We start from the raw sequence: 19,314 nt of genomic DNA on the forward strand, positions 1-19,314 counted from the left end.
CACACTTGGAGTATGAGTGCCTGCGAGAACCTACGCGCTCAATTGTTTAGAATTATACTTAATTGCTGTTGGTCACTTTGGAAGTGTTTGAGATGTTCTATGAAAAATAATATTCATAATAAGACGTACATTTTTTGGGAATGAAAACATAATTCTGCCGTCCCCATGAGATGGCACTGAAGCTTCCCAAAGATGTATTGACAAGGCGAAATCTATTTTGTTTGTGTTAAATTGAGCATTGTATAACTTGTAGTGTTGACTTCAAGTGTTTTGCTTAAAACCACAACAAAGTAGTGATTCACTCTTTTATTGCGAAATAGTAAATTAAAAGTTTAATTTGCTTCCCATTTACATTTGAAAAGTATGGTAGTTTATTAAATGAACCAGGGATTAAGTATTTTCTTCTACACATTACTAATCACTGTATGTGGTGATCGTATTCATACATTCAGAATTTTATAATTCTAAGCATGAAGCTTAACATTTTAACTAAGTTCTAAAAACAATTTATTTAAATGCAATGCACTTAGATGTCTGAAAATTTGTCTCACAATCCGTGCATGAACCCGTGCATCCTATCCACGACATATCGAGCAAGCACGCCACACTGATATAATCCAGTCTGTGCAGTCTAACGTGTACACAGCTTCCCAATGTTACCCTCCCATCTGGCCATCCATATGCCTCTTTCCATGGGTGTTAGAACCCTGGTCAATCATGTTAAACCAAGGTCAGTTATTGTCTAAAAAAATATTCTTTGCACATAAATGAATATGAATGTGTAAATTATGGGATTTAACTTTTTTTAAATGTTGGATTACATATATCCTGGATTGTACAATTCATGCTTCAGCAGACCATGTCTTAGCAGGCAATCCCGATGAAGGGCATCGTTGTGGAATTTGACACCGTGCAATACTACCCAGAGTCTCCAGATCATATGCAATCACACCTTAGAACATTTTAAAAATAGTTATGTGTTAGAGCTGCACGGGTATAATGGGTAGATTGTGTATGGTAATGTGTCCCTTAGGCAGACAGCCCATATAAGTCTGCACTGCATTGTTTTAACAAGGTAAATACAAAACTCCTTCACATACAACTGAAATGCAGAGGAAGTAAGGATGCTAAACTAATTCATGTTAACAAGCACTGGGGAAAGAACACCGCAAGGTTCCAAAGCAGCCATCAGCTGTTATTTCATTAACTTGAGCTGAGCTCGGCTTGTTTATACTGCGGCAAATAGGCAAGAGAGTTCCTGCCTCCTTTCCAATTGCCAAGATTGGAGGAGCGTGCGGAGAGGAAAGCTTATCACACCTCCCCATCTGTAACTCAACACCGTGGAGCTCCATCCATTCTTATTGATGACTGGGCAGGCAGGCAGGCAAGCAGACAGGGAGGGAGGTAAAAGATGCAGGCTAGGGAGGGAGGGAGGGTGAGTGGGTGTTGTAAAGATGGGGGGTGGTGGTGGGGGGTGGAAGAAGGGGTGGGTGTGAGTGCTTAAGTCAGAGTGTGGGGGAGGAGGACGTGGAGACGGCCCTCGGGTGAGAAGCAGATAGACGTGGGAGCTAACACCGCTTGCCACGCTCCGAGACGCTTTCCACATAACAGTGGGGAAAGCCTTGAAGGAGACTCCTGTTACCTTTTCATAATTTCAGCTTTGCCCGCCTATAAGTTGCCGTCGCGGTGTATGTCCCGCCAGAACTTTTTACGGGAATCGGACACTCTTTAACGGTGTTTCGTTCGAGCTCTTCTGGATATTCGATCGTCTGTTTTTTTTTCTTTCTCCCCTTTTTTGCTGCGTTCGAATTCCCCGAACTTCGGAGACGTTTTAAGGCAGTGATCGTGGAGTGGACGAGCGAGAGACCAGTGGAGAGAACTTTTGAAAATTATAAATATAGAACTCTTTCGGTTTACGCTTACAAGAACGCCTTCGCTGGGTATTTATTTTCAACATGTATATAGATAACCGTTGAACACAATTTAATTATTTACGCTAGTTGATTTCAAGGGCAATATTAATTGTACCTTTTTTTTTGCACTGTTATTCGTGTTAAGAGTCACGTGTGCATACTGAAAACACTCATGAAAAAGGAAAGGGGACTTGTGGACGTTACTGAAGAACTTAATAAAATGAAATTTTCGTGGACACTACTGGCCGCCAGGAACACATAACCTGTGTTGGATTCCTGGAACGAGCATCGCTCAACAGAAAAAAATCCGACAGATTATTGGAACAGGTAAGATGTTTTTATGTTTGTTACCAGTCTAAACTGTCGTAAAATAAACACACATGTTATAAATGATAGCACGAGTTCATGACTATCAAAGGATGTTATAAAATTCAGTAATCCGCATAGGTAAAACGAACTGCTTACGAAGATGAGTGCCGTTCGTTACAATTGCGCAAGCAACACTTGATTACAAACTCCTGCTATAATCTATAATTGAAGCTCTTACCTAGACGTCCACACACAATGCCATGTTCTTCTGGTAAGGTATATTTTCTGGTCGTTATGGGCGGGGGGGGGGCTGTATTATTGTACGTGAATATGAGGCCAGCAAACACTCATACGATGCTGCTTTGTGCAGTATTGCTTGTATGTGAATCTATTTTAATGTGTTCATATTACTTACTGGACAATGTTAAAAATGTCCCGTTGGTAGATGTGGAGTGCAGATGCCATGACAAATGCCAATTGTCTAAGTATAATGACGTTGTAACAGGTAGAAATGGAATTGAGGGTGTCGGTATATATATTCTATAGAACGTCATCACTTACAGCAGTGTATATTTTACTGCAGCCTTGCACCCCTTTGGTTATCAATCGCAAATTCTTTTTTACAAGGTTAATAATTACACAGCGTTGATGAAACAAAGTAGTTGTACTTACGTTCCCGTGATTAATTTGTGTTTCGATTATTTTAATGTTTCGCACCCCCAGAAGGGGCATCTCACGCCCCCAGGTTAACAACCACTGACTTATCGCTACACCTGTGTGACTCTGCAGATTCCTTTAACGAAACGACTCCACGGGAATCTCTTATTCGCTAACTCGCATTGCCGGTATAATATTCACCTGCTTGGGCCGTTCGGGTGAAACGTAAAGGGTCACTGGTCCGGCCAGCACGTGTGGTTTACACCTTGCCTCGGGGGCTCGCATGCTGGTATTTGTCGCGCAAATTAGCACGCGCTAATAGCTGACAATAGCCCCCAGTGTGAGCCGGGATAATCAAAGTTAATTAGTGTGCCCGTGTGGAGAGCCCAATTCAGAAGGCTCGTGTGTAGCTCATTGGATACGCACACAGTAGTGTCACTTTAGACGGCAGGACAAGTAAAAAACACACACACAATGCACACTTTTGTATTTGTTCTGGTATGCATAAGTAAACACACTACATATCACACCCCCACCTCCATCCAATTGGCGAGTAATTTGGTTTGCATAGAGCCAAGGTGATTTATTTGCTCTGCACACAAAGATGTTGATTGTAGTCGATGCTTTTCGTCTCAGATTGGCTGTGCAGTTGGGCAGTCACCAGCACGACCACCACCGCCGCCGCTTAGCCTCGAATTCGCAAGAAGGCGTCATGAGCTACCACCTTCGTGCGCTGCTGCTGTTGCTGGCGCTGTGCTGCATTCGCCTGCACGCTGTGAATGCTAAAGGTGAGAGCTTCAACAAATATAACGTCCCTGTTTATGTTTTTGTTGTTGTTGTGATACCACTGCGTAGAATTTCACGCTTGTGCTGTACGGCCCTCCGATGAGTTTTCGGGTTGTACCGTGTGTTTTCCGGCACGATGTCCAACGTTTCGCCCCACATGCTTGGACACCTATTTCAGGTCATGAAGAAGCTTCCATATCACGTGGGGTGCAAGCAACATTTGTAGGCACTTTGCTGTGTTTTTTTAAAATATACATTTCTTTGCGTCTGCTCAAATTAATCATGAGCATAAAGGGAGCCATTGAGATGGAAAATGTTTAATACAAATTCAGTATTAAATCATTAAATCAGAATGGGTGATGTAATACTGCATGCCATCTTGTGTTTAATGGTATTAATATAATTTGCTTCGTATTTGCTATTCAAATACAAATAGCACATTGGTTTTGGTTTTCAAATCTGAAGTAAGACCATTTGATATTGCGCACTCTAATGAGTTTGTGCCATCACGAATGCGCATAAATATATTAAAGTACTGCACTTCAAATTGTGCCCCCCCCCCCACATTGTTGCATTAAGTACTTTAAACCATTGTTATACATTCTAGAAATAAACTAATACAAAATCCGACTGAAACCAACCCGCATTGTTCAGCCTTGCATACCGTGCAGAGACGTTAAGACCTCTGAAACTTCGTTTGAAAAGTCGTAAGGCGCTTGCCGTTCCAGTAAACACAACTGCATATGATCTTCCGCATGGCTTCAACTGGTCTGTAACATTTATTTCCTTCGCCGTGGCATGACGGAATTCATTGACAACTCTGTTATGCGAAATGAGCCATAGGCGTCAGGTGGAAGCTGTGCCAGATTTACAGTGGCCTTGCCCGTATGAAAGACGAGGTGCAATTTGAGTTGTGTATACTGTACAGGGTGGTCCAGGTGTCTCGTGATCCACGCATTAATTGACCCCTAAAATGTTTTTCCTTTGCATATTCATTCCTATTTAAAATACACATTAAATGAAAATAAAAATGAAGTTTCAGAGAATTAAAGGTGAGGAGGGGGGGGGGGTCACAAGCTATCTGGACCACCCTGTACATAAAATATCACGTTTTTCTTTCATCCCTCTGACCATTAATGATATTTTTAAAATATACACACAGTCACAATAAAAGATGATGGTGATGATGGGGAGGAGCGGTGGCACTGTGATTAGCGCATTGTGCTTTTAACCCAGTGATCTGACCGAGTGACCTGACCTAGTGACCTGGCCAGCGAGTGGTACCTGAACCGGTCCTGGTTCACCCCCTTCACCAACTTGCATTGACGAACGTGCTGAAGTATGGTCAACGCCCCCCCCCCACCGTGACTGAAAGACATGGGGAAGCCTTAATCCAGCAGTGAATTGATCATGGCCGATGATGATGGCGATGACAGATACAAAAAGAGAGGCGGTTGTGGAAAAGGGACACTATTGAGGGAACCAAAGCCCCAAATTCTATCGACAAGATCATTCTGGCAGGTGTTAATAGCATTTAAAATGTAGACATGCAGTGTATATACACATACAGTACAAGACTTGAAGCAGGCATGTCAATTGAAAAACATATAGATGTGTGTGCATAATTTACATCTTTATCAAGCCTGTATTATGATTTACAAATATGACTACTTTCCTGAAGTAACATATACCTAAGGTCATAATTTCTGGAATGCCAATTTCTTTGGACCAAATAAAAATCAATCTCACCGGGAAAAGAAGTTAGATTATAGTATTGTATTTAGAGGCTGGCTTTAACCTACATCATTGGGCCCGCAGCTTGTGTGGTCAAAGAGTTTGCGAATGCTTGCCACGTGTGCTGGTGGCAGACATTCCAGGCTGCCAGCACCAGCCCATTGATCCACAAACACAAATGTTTTGAGCACATGCTGGAGAATGGCAACTCTGTCACTCGGAACTCGCATCCTTTGGCGGGAAATTATCTTTCAATGGCTCAGAATAAAAACAAATTATTTGGGGGTGTTGTTGTTGCTGCTGCTGCTGCTGCGTTAAGCGCCACACACAGAACAAGTCAACACATTCGTCAAGAAATACTGTGGCCTTAAAAGGAAAACATATTGGGTGACGTTTTGGGCAAAGGCCCTTCCCCATAACGCATAAATAGAGATGCCAGACAGATTTCGTGGATAATCAGAGTTGGAGGCTGCAATGGGCCAGGGGCACTTGTCATACCAACACCTTCGTTGGGAATGTACGCGCTGCGCACTCCAGAACATCAGGTTGAAGAATTACTTCCAAAAAAAGTAGCGGCGTATTATTTTGGGAAATAAATAAACCACCATGTGGTTCTACTTTTTAGATAATACCGTACAACGATTTAAATTGGGGATGAAAAGAGTTTTTGACATTATTTTGTAAAAACGTGCCTTTGATCTTTTATTTTCATCACTTTTATCTACACGTGAATCTCGCGTAGGCCACAAGGTCTCCAGATGTGGCTTATACAATGGGTCAGCATGACGGTATGCCACGCATCTTTTTGGTAAAACGCGCGTGCGTGAGAGAACCATCTGCTTGGGAAAGGGCTCGCGTTCGCCTCCAAACCAGCAGAACGCAGTCTAGACGATGCTCGGTATTATTGAGGTTCGCTTTGACTTGTTCTAGTCTCCTGCTGGTGGTGGCCTTTGTGTTTTTCTATCATACGAGGCACGTGTAGGAATGCTTGTTGTGTTCTGCCATTCGCCCCCACTCCTTCTGAATGAGATGCTCTTGTTCCATCGCGTGTTTTGCTGTACTTACATTATTAAAAGCCACAGTTGCGTTTGGATTAATAAAGCAGCACCTTTCAACTCTGTGATGCGAAATGAGCCATTGGCGTCAGGTGTCAATAAATGTACATGTATATACAATTATGACACTATCTTTGCCAATTAATTCTGTATTGGATGATGGTTTTACACTGCTTTGCACCACGAAATATGTATGTGTTTACGTTACTTTACACGAGGTATTTGTGTTGCATTTTTACTGACGTTGCAATATGAAAACTAATTCCCACTCTTATCATAATATTTGTATTACTATTGGGAGTACAAAACAACAAAAACATTGTCCGAAAAATAATAAAAATTAGTTGTGAACAATAGCTTTCAGTGTGTGTTGGTGACAGATATCACGATTAGTGAATTTGTCGGTGTACTTGCTTATTGCGGAAGATTTTTGCCTTAGAAAATATTTCCATTCCTTTTTTGTTACGTTCATACATAAAGTATCGACGGAGGGTATAATCAGTTATTCATAAGTATCGTTAGACAGCAGCTTGAACGACGAGGTTGAAATGTTGACAACATTTTCGTTTTATATTTAAGGTTGTTTTTACTGAAAAGCTTAAGTGACCTTTGGTATTGGTATTTTTAATAATTTTATACCATGTTGAACATCATTATTCCTGGTATTTCTGGATTATTAAAAGGGAATTTGATTCAGTAGGAAATAACACAATCGTATAAGCTATCACAAATCAATGAGTTAATTAATACATATTACCAAAACCATTTATCATGAAGATGGAACAGCCACACTCAACTTCTTGGTTCTTTCGGTAAAGTCACGTAGAAGGGAAATATTAACATAATAAAAATAAAACATAATAAAATAAAAATTCTCACGACGTTTCGGCCACAACACAAGCAGCCGTCCTCAGGTGAAGAAACAGAGCCGTCGGAAAGACAGCGTCCCAATGAACACCGCCAAGCTTGGCAGCGCCTTGACAGAGGAGTTTACATATCAATACTGGAATTAAGCACATTGATGGACGGCTGCTTGTGTTGTGGCCAAAACGTCGTGAGAATTCTTATTTTATTATGTTTTATTTTGATTATTTTATTATTTCCCTTCTACGTGACTTTACCGAATGAACCAGGAAGATGAATCCCTGCAGTCACGAAAGCTTTAGATCGAAAGCCACACTCAGATTATACAAATAATATAACGAATTACAAACCAGGAGTCGGACAAGAAGATACACACTCATCTAGGCTACTCACAGCAACTTTGCAATATTTTCTGAACAATGGTTTGAGGAAATAAAGGCATAAATATGAATGGATAGAGGATTAGCCATCTTATATCTGATGAAACACAGCGATTAGAAGCACCAATGAAAATTGACTACAGGAAATTACTGAAGGGCCTAACAAAAGAGGCTACACATTTAAGGATCCTGATAAATGAGTGAACCAAAAGTCACATACAATAAGTTTGAGAAACAAAATGAAATAAAAACCGATTGAGATTAACTTCTGGACAGAAGAGGTGAATGAGGACAGGATGTAACACCTAGGGGAAACTGAATTTGTGAATTAAAAGTAAAAGATACCAGTGTGCTTGAAGAAGAAAGTTTTCGTCCACCGTAACATATGAATCAGAAACGTGGACACGAACAAACGAAATGGAACAAAAATTGACAAGTACGAAAAGGAAATATGGAAAATGCATGCTTGGATTAAACAGAGGGGCAGGCAGAGGGACACATTGATCAGCTGAGACTGATGATGATGATGACGGAATGGCAGTCAATGGAGAATACACGACAGAGAGGAGGATGACCATCCCTACCACAGAGATAGAGTGATGAGACCACCTCATTAGTAGGAGTGGGTTAGATGGATACATTGAAAAATCGCGTGAAAGGCAATAGCACGGAGAGCCATTCGTCACAGCAGTAGATTAACAATGGGTGATAACGACCATGGTAAAGTTGGGTGATGTTCAGCAGCACATAACAGAAGCATTCGAAGCAATCACATCCAGTGTTGGCCAAACACCTGCTCACTTGATACAGCAAATCTAGCTGTGACGGTCCCACCTGATGACGGAGACTTGTGTTGCCTCCGAAACGTCGTGATTTTAAAAAATTATTTTATTATTTTATTTATTTTATTACTTTTATTAATTTTAATTTTATTTTTTACCTACGTGACTTTACCGAAAAAACCTAAGAGTATAAACACGTGCTACTCTTAAATCTGATCTTAAGTATGTCACCAACACCATGATTGACATGTGAATGTTTAAAGCGACGAGACTCTTCGAATCACATTTTCATACCGCCAAGTGTATGTGTGTACTGTTATCGACCTAGCTTTAAGTGCTATCTAATAAGAATTATTACACCTAATGGACACCCTGTATCAAAGCATTATCATATCCAATGCTACGATACTATATATTTTTAAGACAACACATAATTCGATTCATATACCCAGTTGGTCTCCCTTACTAAAGAAAGGCCATGTCTCAATGTATACTAACATTGTAAAATATAAACATGTCGCAGGTAATTTGAATTCATTTATCATTTGCTGAATGAAAAACCCACCAAAAATGTAAATATAGATTTTCGTTGACCTACTTCAGTCCTGTTCTCTCTGGTTTGCATATTGTCGGCATGTCCTGGGATAGATAATCCCATCACAGCACTAAAGGCACTCGAGAATGTAGGCAAGTGTGTACATAATAACTGTGAGTGCAGGAAAACAATGATTGAGCCATACTATAAAAAAATGCAGTCATAGGAAAGGAGAAAATGTGAATGCAAGTGGATAAACAAGATTGTGAAGTTAATTTTATTTTCCAAATTACTGGTATCATTCATGCAAGTACTACGTTCTTGCCATTTTGTCTTCATGTTTTGGAGGTTGTCTCTGCCTGGTAGAGGTTTGAATATGAATTGCCATCGTGGCTGGCTCTGTCGTTCTGAGATTGGCTTCTTTGATCCCGGTATTGCACTGTCACAGGAATATCCCGCATGCTTTTAAAAACAATACACATCACCCACCCCCACCCCCCTCTTTGCCCCGAGTCTATTATTTGAACAATATCCTCGCGCACCCACTACAGTCAACCCCCTTAATGAAGGCTTTGCTCTGACATGTCGATAACATCAAAAGCAGCGCTTCGGTCATTTCTTCCCTATTCTGCTAAGTGATGGGTTCAGCGAGCACACAAATTGGGCCCCCCTGTGTGTGTCCTTTTCGGTGCCTGCGCCAGTTTGACGCGTTCCCATTGTCTGTGCAGAGAGTGCACCGTGTGCTGTGGGGCTTGATGCTCAGGGGGTGCGGGTGCGGTGACCATGCAGAGGTCAGCCAAGTAAAGGCCACTATCGTGGGCCCATACATCGTAGCGCCAAGAGAAGGGAACGGTGATGAAAATGCACAATTCAAAGCGGCTGCTTCTGTCGCGATATTTTTTCCCCCCTCCTTTTTATTTTCCGTCGTAGTGGGTCACAGCTTTAACCTGCCCTTTTGTAAAAACTGGTCTAGCCAGAACGTCCCTTTTTTTCCTTCATGCTGTTTGGATTTCTCAGGTTGGTCCTCTTTCATCTGCCGTGGCCACCTGCCTAATTGTACATTTCATGGATTGTGCATGGGCACGCTTGCTGGTGGCTTTATCTGCATAAGCTCTCTTGGGTATGTGGTGTTTATGGAGAGATTCTGGCACAACGGAGAGGACCTCATCGTTTCCACATGCCTGAGCCCTTGTAAAGTAACAACTTTTAGTAGAATCAGTAATGGCCGTTCCTGCCTTGTGGGCAGTGAGATATAATTTATTCACCAAATCAAACGTAGACCATTTCATGAAATTGGCATTGAATGGAGATAGATTTCAAAGTCGACAAGAACGCCGTTAGCATTGTCGCCTAATAAGGTTTTTCCCTTTTTTATGGCAACAAAACTGACACCTTTTGCAAGGAATCATGTCTACATTAACCGCAATACTTGCAGTCAAATGCAAACAAAAAACAATACTCTGATAATTTATGCATTGTCTTTGAAACTGATTGGTCCAGTTGGTCCAGTTTCAAAGACAATGCATAAATTACCAAAGTATTGTTTTTTGTTTGCAAGTATTGCGGTTAATGTAGACATGATTCCTTGCAAAAGGTGTCAGTTTTGTTGCCAGAAAAAAGGGGAAAAACCCTATTAGTATATTTTGGTACTGACAAAGGAGGTCCCATGATGTAGCACTGTCGCCGTAAAAACTTCTGCCGCGATGTCATTATGAAGGTGCCGTAGATCGCGAGCAAGCGTAGGCTCAATATCTGCTTCACGTGCAATTTCTTTCAAAGCACTGTGCATCAGACATTACATCCGATGCATTGTTTATGAGGATTATATTACACCATCCATTATAGTTGCGTGCAGATATTAATGTACTAAGTGCGTATTGCAATGATAGATCACCGTGCGTGTACCAGGGTCAGATCATTTTCTCGAAGGAAACCAGTCCTTTGACACTGCACTCGTAATAATGTAGCTGTTGTCATTTTGCTTAAAATAAAGCTGCAAATGTCATCTTGTTATTGCCGTAACACATACCGTTGACATAGCCATTGAGTGTGCAGGTAGTGCAACTGCACTGGGGCTCATGGGCCAAAGGGGGGCCCAGTTGTTGGGCCACAAATAGGGTGGGAAATTGGACAGGGGACCACCATTTCAATTAGCGCACCAGAGCCCGTGCCAACTACACTGCGCCACTAATGCATGTCAACCCCTACGCCTCGCAATGTTTCAGATGCGATTTGTTTTTTTGGGCTCGCACAGAAAGAAAAAAAAATACTTATACAATCACTTTGTATCCACGCAGCATTGATCCCGGCCCATTTGGATGTCATAAAGCAGACTGAAGCCGCCACACCATTATGAGTCACTGCTGGATGAAGTCCCCCCCCCCCTCCTCCTCCCATTAGGTCTGCTTGCATGAACTCACCTGCTGTTGCGTGGCTAATCCCCATGAACCGCAAAGTGCTTAAGAGAGCATTTTGACCGCAGCTATGCCATGTGCTTGGCGCTCACAATCCCCAAATGAAAGGCTTGAGAGGGAGGCCGGGTTAGGCTGGTGCCGTTGCAGGGGCTGTGCTCGACAGGGAAAGGGATTTCGTCAGGAATGCAAGAGCCTCGCACAAATTGTTCCACGAGATAACCGCGTGAAGGTCACCTGTGCGGATACGTGCACATTGATGAACTTGTGACTAAAGCAAAAGCTGTCTTGGGGCCAGGCAATGTCACGCCGGTGAAGTGCCCGTCACCTTCAACATTGATAAACATGGGGAAAGCCAAGGGTCAGCAAATAGCTTGCGAATGCCACTGCTGGCAAAAGGGCTTTCACGAGAGCAGTGGTTATTAACCTGGGGTGCACGCACCCCCTGGGGGTGCGAGATGCCCTTTCTGAGAACCAAAGGTGTGCAGGCTGCAGTAAAGGTCAAGAACCACTGCACTAGAGGTAGCGATGTAGATCCCCTATAAAAGGTATGTTGTGGTCGACTCTGCCAGGCTGGCCGAACATTTTGGAAAAGGTGGGGGGGGGGGTACCCACGTTTTGTCGCACGGCACGAGACCTGCCAATTGACTAACTTGTCGTGTATGGAAGCGATACACAGCAATGTTGGCATGTCCTTTGTTTTCCTTGTAGATATAAATTACAATCTTTGTTAACATGTGTATTCATTGCAAACGCTTCAAAGTCTGCAAACGTGTCAACATAAAGTATAAAAAGTTTCAATTTATTTTTGTATCGTTTTATTTTTTATTTAAAGTGGCATTCATTATGAAGGTTTTAAACAAAAAAAATGGCCATGTGCTTTGAGGTTTGGAGTATTTTATTATTGTATTGCTTTTCCACAGCACATGGTTTAAAATAGACCTCTATCATCAGAGGAATTTAAAAGTACATTTGGATTTTAAGTGTTGCCCTGCTTATATAGCCCCATCGGTGAGTAATAAAGCCAAAACTAATACAATATGTTTCCATACTGAAATTGTATTCATGAAAAAAAATCAGTTATAACTGCTGCTTTGCTGGTCAGCTTTGTTATATCGTTTTACATTTGTTAATCAAATATACCTTTTATGATAACAAACATATGTGTATTAACAAGGTATAAACAGCTATAGACGTATTTGTCGAGATGCTTGAACAAGCTACGTTTCAAAATCCTTGCACGATATTTGTTGTGTTTCTTTCCCCACTACTTACACTTGAATCGGAACACGCAGCAATTTCACATAGCGCCACGTCTATTCAATTAAGTTTGATTAGACTGAACGTTTTATTGACAAAGGCCTGCTGGATGGGGGCCGTACGGTGGGGGGGGGGGCTGGTGGAGAGCCGTTTTGGTTCCCAGAAGGGCACCAATTATCCCAAGTCACCCCGGCACAGCGACGCACACGCTCCTAAATTAACCGCCCCCCCATCCCTCAGCTCCCCCTCACCTCATTGCGGAGACCTGCGCAGCTGCGAGCCCACGTTGCACGGCAGTGTGCAGGGGTGACATGGGAAATCAAAGTCCAAATTATTAGGTTTTTTCGGTAAAGTCACGTAGGTAAAAAATAAAAATTAATAAAAGTAAAATAAAAATTTTTACCTACGTGACTTTATCGAAAAAAACCTAAGAATATGAATCCTTGCAGTCACGAAAGCTTCAAATCTAAAATCAAAGTCCCTCAAGCAAGGCAAGGGACGTGCGGGCATGTAGCAGAACGAGCAGCTGAGCACTGCCTATTCCGCCCCACAACCTCTCCATCTTCTGTCTCCTTCTCTCTCTGCACTCTGCCACTCTCATACATAGATTGTTGTTGTTAGGTAACATGTTCCTCCTGGGGTGATGTTCTTACGTGCTTGTCTGGGTGTGTGTTGCCCAACCTGCGGCAGTTTGTCCACCAGCGTCACGATAAAAATCCGTTGCAATTTCGAGTGACCCCCTTTGGGCAGCTATAATATGTAATTTGGTCATTTGTAGCTGCTCCTTGAGGGTGCAGATCCCGTGTGACGAGTGAAAGTCGCAAATCAAACGGAGACGCACGCTCGTGACATATCACCGTTCCTGCCCGTTACCCTCAGGCGTGCGCACTCAAGGGGCATCGCTGTGGTATGTGCGAGGCGACGGCTGTGCGATTGCGATTCAGATTAAACAACTGCATATGGCAGAAGTGTGCAGTGTGATGGGTGCCCTTCCCAAGGTGGAAATAAGAGACTTTAAGACCGCTAAAAGTGATTTATGACATAGACGCGCCGAAAGGGCCACTTTTTTTTTAGCACTTGAAAAGTCTTGTGCAACAAATATAATACATATAAAAATATATTTTGAGCCCTGTGTCAATCCACGAATGAACGAAGGCCTTCCCACGCAAAATTTATCATGGGGCATATGTGAACGTGAGGGGCGGTGCCTGTAACCCAGGTGGGTGAGATGTTACTGATATCCTGAAATAAACTCAGGTAGCCAGGTTCGTTGAATAATGCACCAAACACTACACCGCCACTCGGTTACAAAATGTACATTAATAACCCGATTGGCCAAAATGTTGAGATTTTTCTTTTCTCTTTGTAATTATAATTAACTTGTTATTCATTGCATAGGCTCACTGAAGTGGAAACGTTATGCCATTCATAGCCAAAGACTGCTATGTAAAAACAACGGTACGTTACTTATTGTGGTTTAATTACTCACAATGCTCAGTGGCAGCTGTTTTATCAGGTTTATTAAGACGGGGAACTTCGTTTGTCCCGGGCAGGGGGAGAGATTAAACGACAGTTGATTGTGCCCCTTTGTGGGGATGGCTTAACGGCTGCCACATTTGCTTCTTAGCACAAGACTCATTTCCATTTGTAAAGGGGCGTGCGGGATCGGGCATGCAGCGCGCTGTTCAAAAGTCTAAAGCGCTCGCTCGCGGGCCCCCCCCCCTCCCCCCCCTCTTTTACACTAAGCTGTGGCGGGATTACATTGTCCTTCCCAAACGTCTACCTCAATCCCCCATCTTTTCCCGACCCATCCCAGATTCCTTGCCTGTTTTTTTTCTCTTTCTTCCTGACCGTTTTTTTCCCAATTAGGCGATCCAGTCTTTACCGTCCACCCCCCTCCCCCTTCCCACTCCACTCCTACGTAGCTACGCACGCGTGCACTCGCCCACTTGTTTCCACGTGCACGCGCACGCTCACGAGGGCTTTGTCGGGCATCCTCGGAGCAGGGCAGCTGTCGCATCTGCCGCGGCGACTCTGATCGCGCGCGCGCGCGCAAGTCAACTTGCCCGCAAGTTCCATCGATGATGTGTATTGTTCAAGCGCCGCCAAAGAATATCTGTCGGTGGTATTGCAATCGTTTTATGTTGCGATATCAGAATGCTCCCGCGTAATGTTTTCGCGGTTGAGCCGTATAAAGCTAAATTTCGATTTAAAGCTTTCGTGACTGCAGGGATTCGTCTTCTTGGTTCTTTCGGTAAAGTCACGTAGAAGGGAAAAAAAAAATGAAACATAATAAGATACAATTCTCAATTATTATTTTATTCTGTTTTATTTCTTTATTATTTTTTTAATTCCCTTCTACGCGACTTTACCGTATAAAGCTCTCCGGTGTGTGTGTGTGTTTTTCGGGGTCGTGCCGCATGTTGTTCGGGCGTGATGTTTGAAGTTGGGAGCTTCTTCAGCTGCAAGCTTCTTGAATTCCTCAGGAAACTCCCAGCACTTAAAGAGCGAAACGTATCGCATCGTGTCGGACAATGCCGTGGAGTGCGCAACCCAAAGCACACTGCAGAGCTGTGAATTGAGAATTCTACGGTGCACTGTATCTCGGAAAATGTTTTGGCATCGCATTGGTTAAATGATGATAAACAAGCATGTTTGGTGTATGTGTATACATTGTACATGTGCAAGTGTAAACTGACAGTAGCTTTGCCATGTGTCCCGTGAATTACTATTTGGTTGTAAGCAGAGCACAGAGCTACGGCTCCCCAGACATTCGGAATTGTTTTAAATTTGCACTACACGCTGGCTTTTTCCCAGGACCAAGTGGCAGAGTGCTCTTGCGTGCTAATGCCTGTGTGAGATGGAATTGCACAAACACGGGAGTCCTTTTGAAGTTATTAAAAACGGTGGGACGCTTCTATTGGCACAGACGGTGTTCACAACCCCGCAGAAATGTTTGAAATTTTCCCCACGCATTCTGTGGCAAATGAAGCAGAATGGACCTGCCTTTGGTTTAATGCTTGACTGTTTGGTCAGGGTTTGCAGAGGTCTTTGCAGGATAAATAAACCATTTTGAAGGGGTCAGTCTGTAGAATGGGCACAGCGAGTGGCGTTGTTTCACAGCTCAATCATGCACAGAGTTTGAAAAGGGCGCACATCATTTATTTACTCAGTACTGGTGGGTTTGTTTATGATCCGTGGTAGCTTTATCTGCGCTCTGTTGAAAAGTGGCACTTCCCAGCTAGAAGTCTAGTGCATGTGTATGCAGTTTACGGACCTCAAGTAGATTCGGAGTGCGTTCTGCTTGCAGCTCTAGTGATGGTGCGGCATTGGAGCGCAATAATACTGAGCAACGCTGTGACGCGTTAGGTGTCAATGTTTTAAATTAAGCCGTTTTTTTTATAATGTGCTGCAAAAGCAATTATCATTTAAAACGGTGTTTTTATTTCCTGCAGTGCATTATATAGCATATTTGAAAGTCAGATTGTTTTCATTGTAATACTTGTTACTTTGGTTCTCAGTGTTCTGTGGCAATTCATAGCATCAGATGATAATAACATCCTAAAGATGATGATTATTGCTGCAGGTAACATCTGAATTTCAAAATAAACAAAACATGAATGGAGTGCAAATATGTTTTGCGACCATATTACTGAGTGGAATTGTTTTCAAAAGCCATACCAAAAATACTTATCACATAGATGTGGATAAATATTCAACCCAGATATATTACTTACTTTAGTTTTTAATGCAAATGATTGATCTTAAAGGACTGTGTGTGTGGGGGGGGGGGTACTCGCACAGCAACATCAACCTGGCCACCTGAGTTCACTTCCAGAGCACTGCGAACAAGCGTGGCAAGTGATCTCGAAAGCGATCTGAGGCCCGCCGAGATCTCTTCATCAGCCCACACTCACCAGTGTGGTGAAGTATGGTCAAACAACTTCCATGACTAACACGGCATGGGGAGGCTTTTGGGTTTGGTTGCGTAACGATGCTGTGTTTTTTTACCGGCGAAACGTCAAACTCGAATTTTAGATGTGGTGGGTTTACTCCCCTAACACACCGGTGTGCTCAACTAGTAACGACAAACCGTATTAATTGGCTGTGTCGGGTGGTGGCCGGTTTAACGGCACATTTATATCTACACGGTCAAACTCAAACATGTATATTATAGATATCATTGTCAACATAAAATGTTTGCAAAAAATGAAACATTTCGCGAACGATTTCTCTTCAAACGCTCAAGTATTTTGTTCTTCACTTCATGACGAGATCCTTTCCTCTCCATATGTATGTCTTCATTGAGTCACGACTTTAACACGTTTGCCGCCGCTGTGCTGCGTTTCTGTAGTTGTGCCACAAAAATGCCGCAGAGTACAAGTCGTGTTGACCTGTGCCAGCTGGAGCCTCGATTATGATTGTCGAGGTTTGGCAAAAGGGCACTGGGATTTCCGGAGAGCTGTAAGTGGCCGGACCGTGCAGCGATTACCAAAATTAGGCCGGCTCCTGGACCACCCTGGGCCACAATTTAGGATTTAAAAAATTGATTTTGGGGAAGGTGGGGAGGGGAGGAGAGGGGGTTTGGCGAAAGTATGCGGTGCTTTTGAAAAATTATCGAAGCGCAATAACGCGCATAGTTCGTTGGCCACGTGTTGTAAATTGGCTGTGCGCCACGCTGCGGCTGAGTTCTCTTGATCTATTTTTTTGTTATGAACATCCGCGTGCAGCATTGTAAAAATGGATCGCGTTTAAACCACGTTTTTAGAAAAATCGTGGTCAATATTTGAAGGCTGTAGTAATGATAATATGTATATATGCATAATATGTATATATATGCATGTACGCCTTCAACTTGTGCTCATTTTGGAAGTCCGTATGTACGTAATGCGCCCACCTTGAGTAACTCTATGTTAAATAAACAGTGTGATTAGAAACACGAAATCACCACTACTGTTCTTGGTGTATTTATATATATGTCAGTCACTCGAGCGATTACACATAAACTACGTAATTCAATACCCTTCAGTGTCTTGAGTCTTGTTCTCTTTCATTATAGTATTGATTTACCAATATTAAGAATAACAGTGTGTCCCTTCCGCATCTCGAGTATGTCTGCACATCAACACAAACGCATCCAAAAACGGTATTCACGGCACATACCAAATTATCCTTAATACGAATGAATTAAAGCAAGAAGTATTCTTAAGCTTTCGGAAAATAATTGGAGTTGGGCAACACTTAGCCGTGATTTAAAAATTAGTTCAAGTGGCTTTGCCATTGCACTATAACTGTCAGCGTGCCAAGATGAAGCTGAATTACAGCTATTGCACAGGAATCTGTCTAAAGGTTTTTAAGTCGAGTTAAGACCAGCACTTTCTGAAATTACAGTAATTTAATGCAGGATTATTTTGGCATTGCACTGGCAGCATGTGGCTCGGTGTGTGTGTGTGTGCCTCTCAAGGCTGGCAATCATTCACCGCTGCATAATATACATCGGGGATTGTTAAATAGATTAGAGAAAAGTTGTCTGGAGGAGATCAGCAAAGTTGGAATGATGTTCGCTCTCCGAATTTTAGGTTCCGCACATGTGGCCAAAATCACGGGACCTTCAGATTTTTCACTCGGGGTCTTAACGGTCATACGCTAAACTGTTGGCAAAGTTTGTGTGTAACCAGGAGACAGAAAAAACACTGTTTCCTTGACAGCAGCCCTCAATCATTATGGACATAAGGCTCAAGAGACACTTGGGGGGTTCATGTTTTTGTTGTTATTTTTTTATCCATTGAGCTGCTTACATTTTCTTCAGTCTTTTTGGTTTCATAAAATAGTAATTTTTTTATCATGACAGATATTTAACAAGCATTGAAAATAACATCTTTATATGAGCAGTGATCAACAATTTTGGAGAAAATTACACCTTTAAATGTCACTTAAATATGATACATGATTTATATTATATGGTATTATTTATATTATAAACTTTTTATAACTTTATCTGGAACATACAATATTAATCATGTGAAATATAACACAACCTCATGATTATGTTAACTGCATAAAGAACAGCTAATTTGTGTTATGCACATGTTATATATATCATTCTCAAAACCTTTTCACTGCCCATTTTACCATATATATTAACACTTCTGTCCACACATTCTTTTACTTCAGCCAGTTCCGAACAAATTTATTTTCAAGGGAGATCATGGTTGTTATCCTTGATACCCCTCTTCGTTTAGACTAAACAAACATTGCAATTGTGTTGTTGCTTTCTATGCCTTGCAAGATTGTCTTCAAGGTGCAATTGTATTTTCCTTTTATGTTTTACATTCATGGAATATATATTGCACCTTGAAGGTCATTTCACTCTCATCTTGCCCTCCTCCATGGTAGGTCCTGGAATAATCAAATTATAATTCTCGTCAGATAAATGGGGAATGGGAGAGCTGAATGGGAGAGAGAGCGAGCTGAAAGGTATGCGGAATGGCAGGATCTTCAAAGAGTGTTAAAATGTAATCATGTTTTTTAAGAAAGCAAAGACATCTGAAACTGGTTAAGAAGAACAACTTGGTGGAGACTAAAGTATTTTCATGTTCCAAAACATTTTTTAAAATTGGTATTTAAT

General features: G+C 42.1%; 1 protein-coding gene across 2 annotated transcripts in view; it reads left to right on the forward strand.

The window, feature by feature from the left end:
* The first annotated feature begins 1,518 nt into the window (after positions 1-1,518).
* LOC144721672 (fibroblast growth factor receptor-like 1) overlaps positions 1,519-19,314 on the forward strand; it is a 38,342-nt gene continuing 20,546 nt past the window's right edge. For both annotated transcript variants that reach the window (XM_078599499.1, XM_078599500.1), the window contains exons 1-2: positions 1,519-2,240; positions 3,516-3,667. In XM_078599499.1, coding sequence (XP_078455625.1) covers positions 3,592-3,667 — 76 coding nt within the window. In that variant the 5' untranslated portion in view covers positions 1,519-2,240; positions 3,516-3,591. The remainder of the gene's footprint in view (positions 2,241-3,515; positions 3,668-19,314) is intronic.

This window comes from Lampetra planeri, chromosome 12, assembly GCF_965212315.1.
Source record: "Lampetra planeri chromosome 12, kcLamPlan1.2.h2, whole genome shotgun sequence".
Taxonomy (NCBI): domain Eukaryota; kingdom Metazoa; phylum Chordata; class Hyperoartia; order Petromyzontiformes; family Petromyzontidae; genus Lampetra; species Lampetra planeri.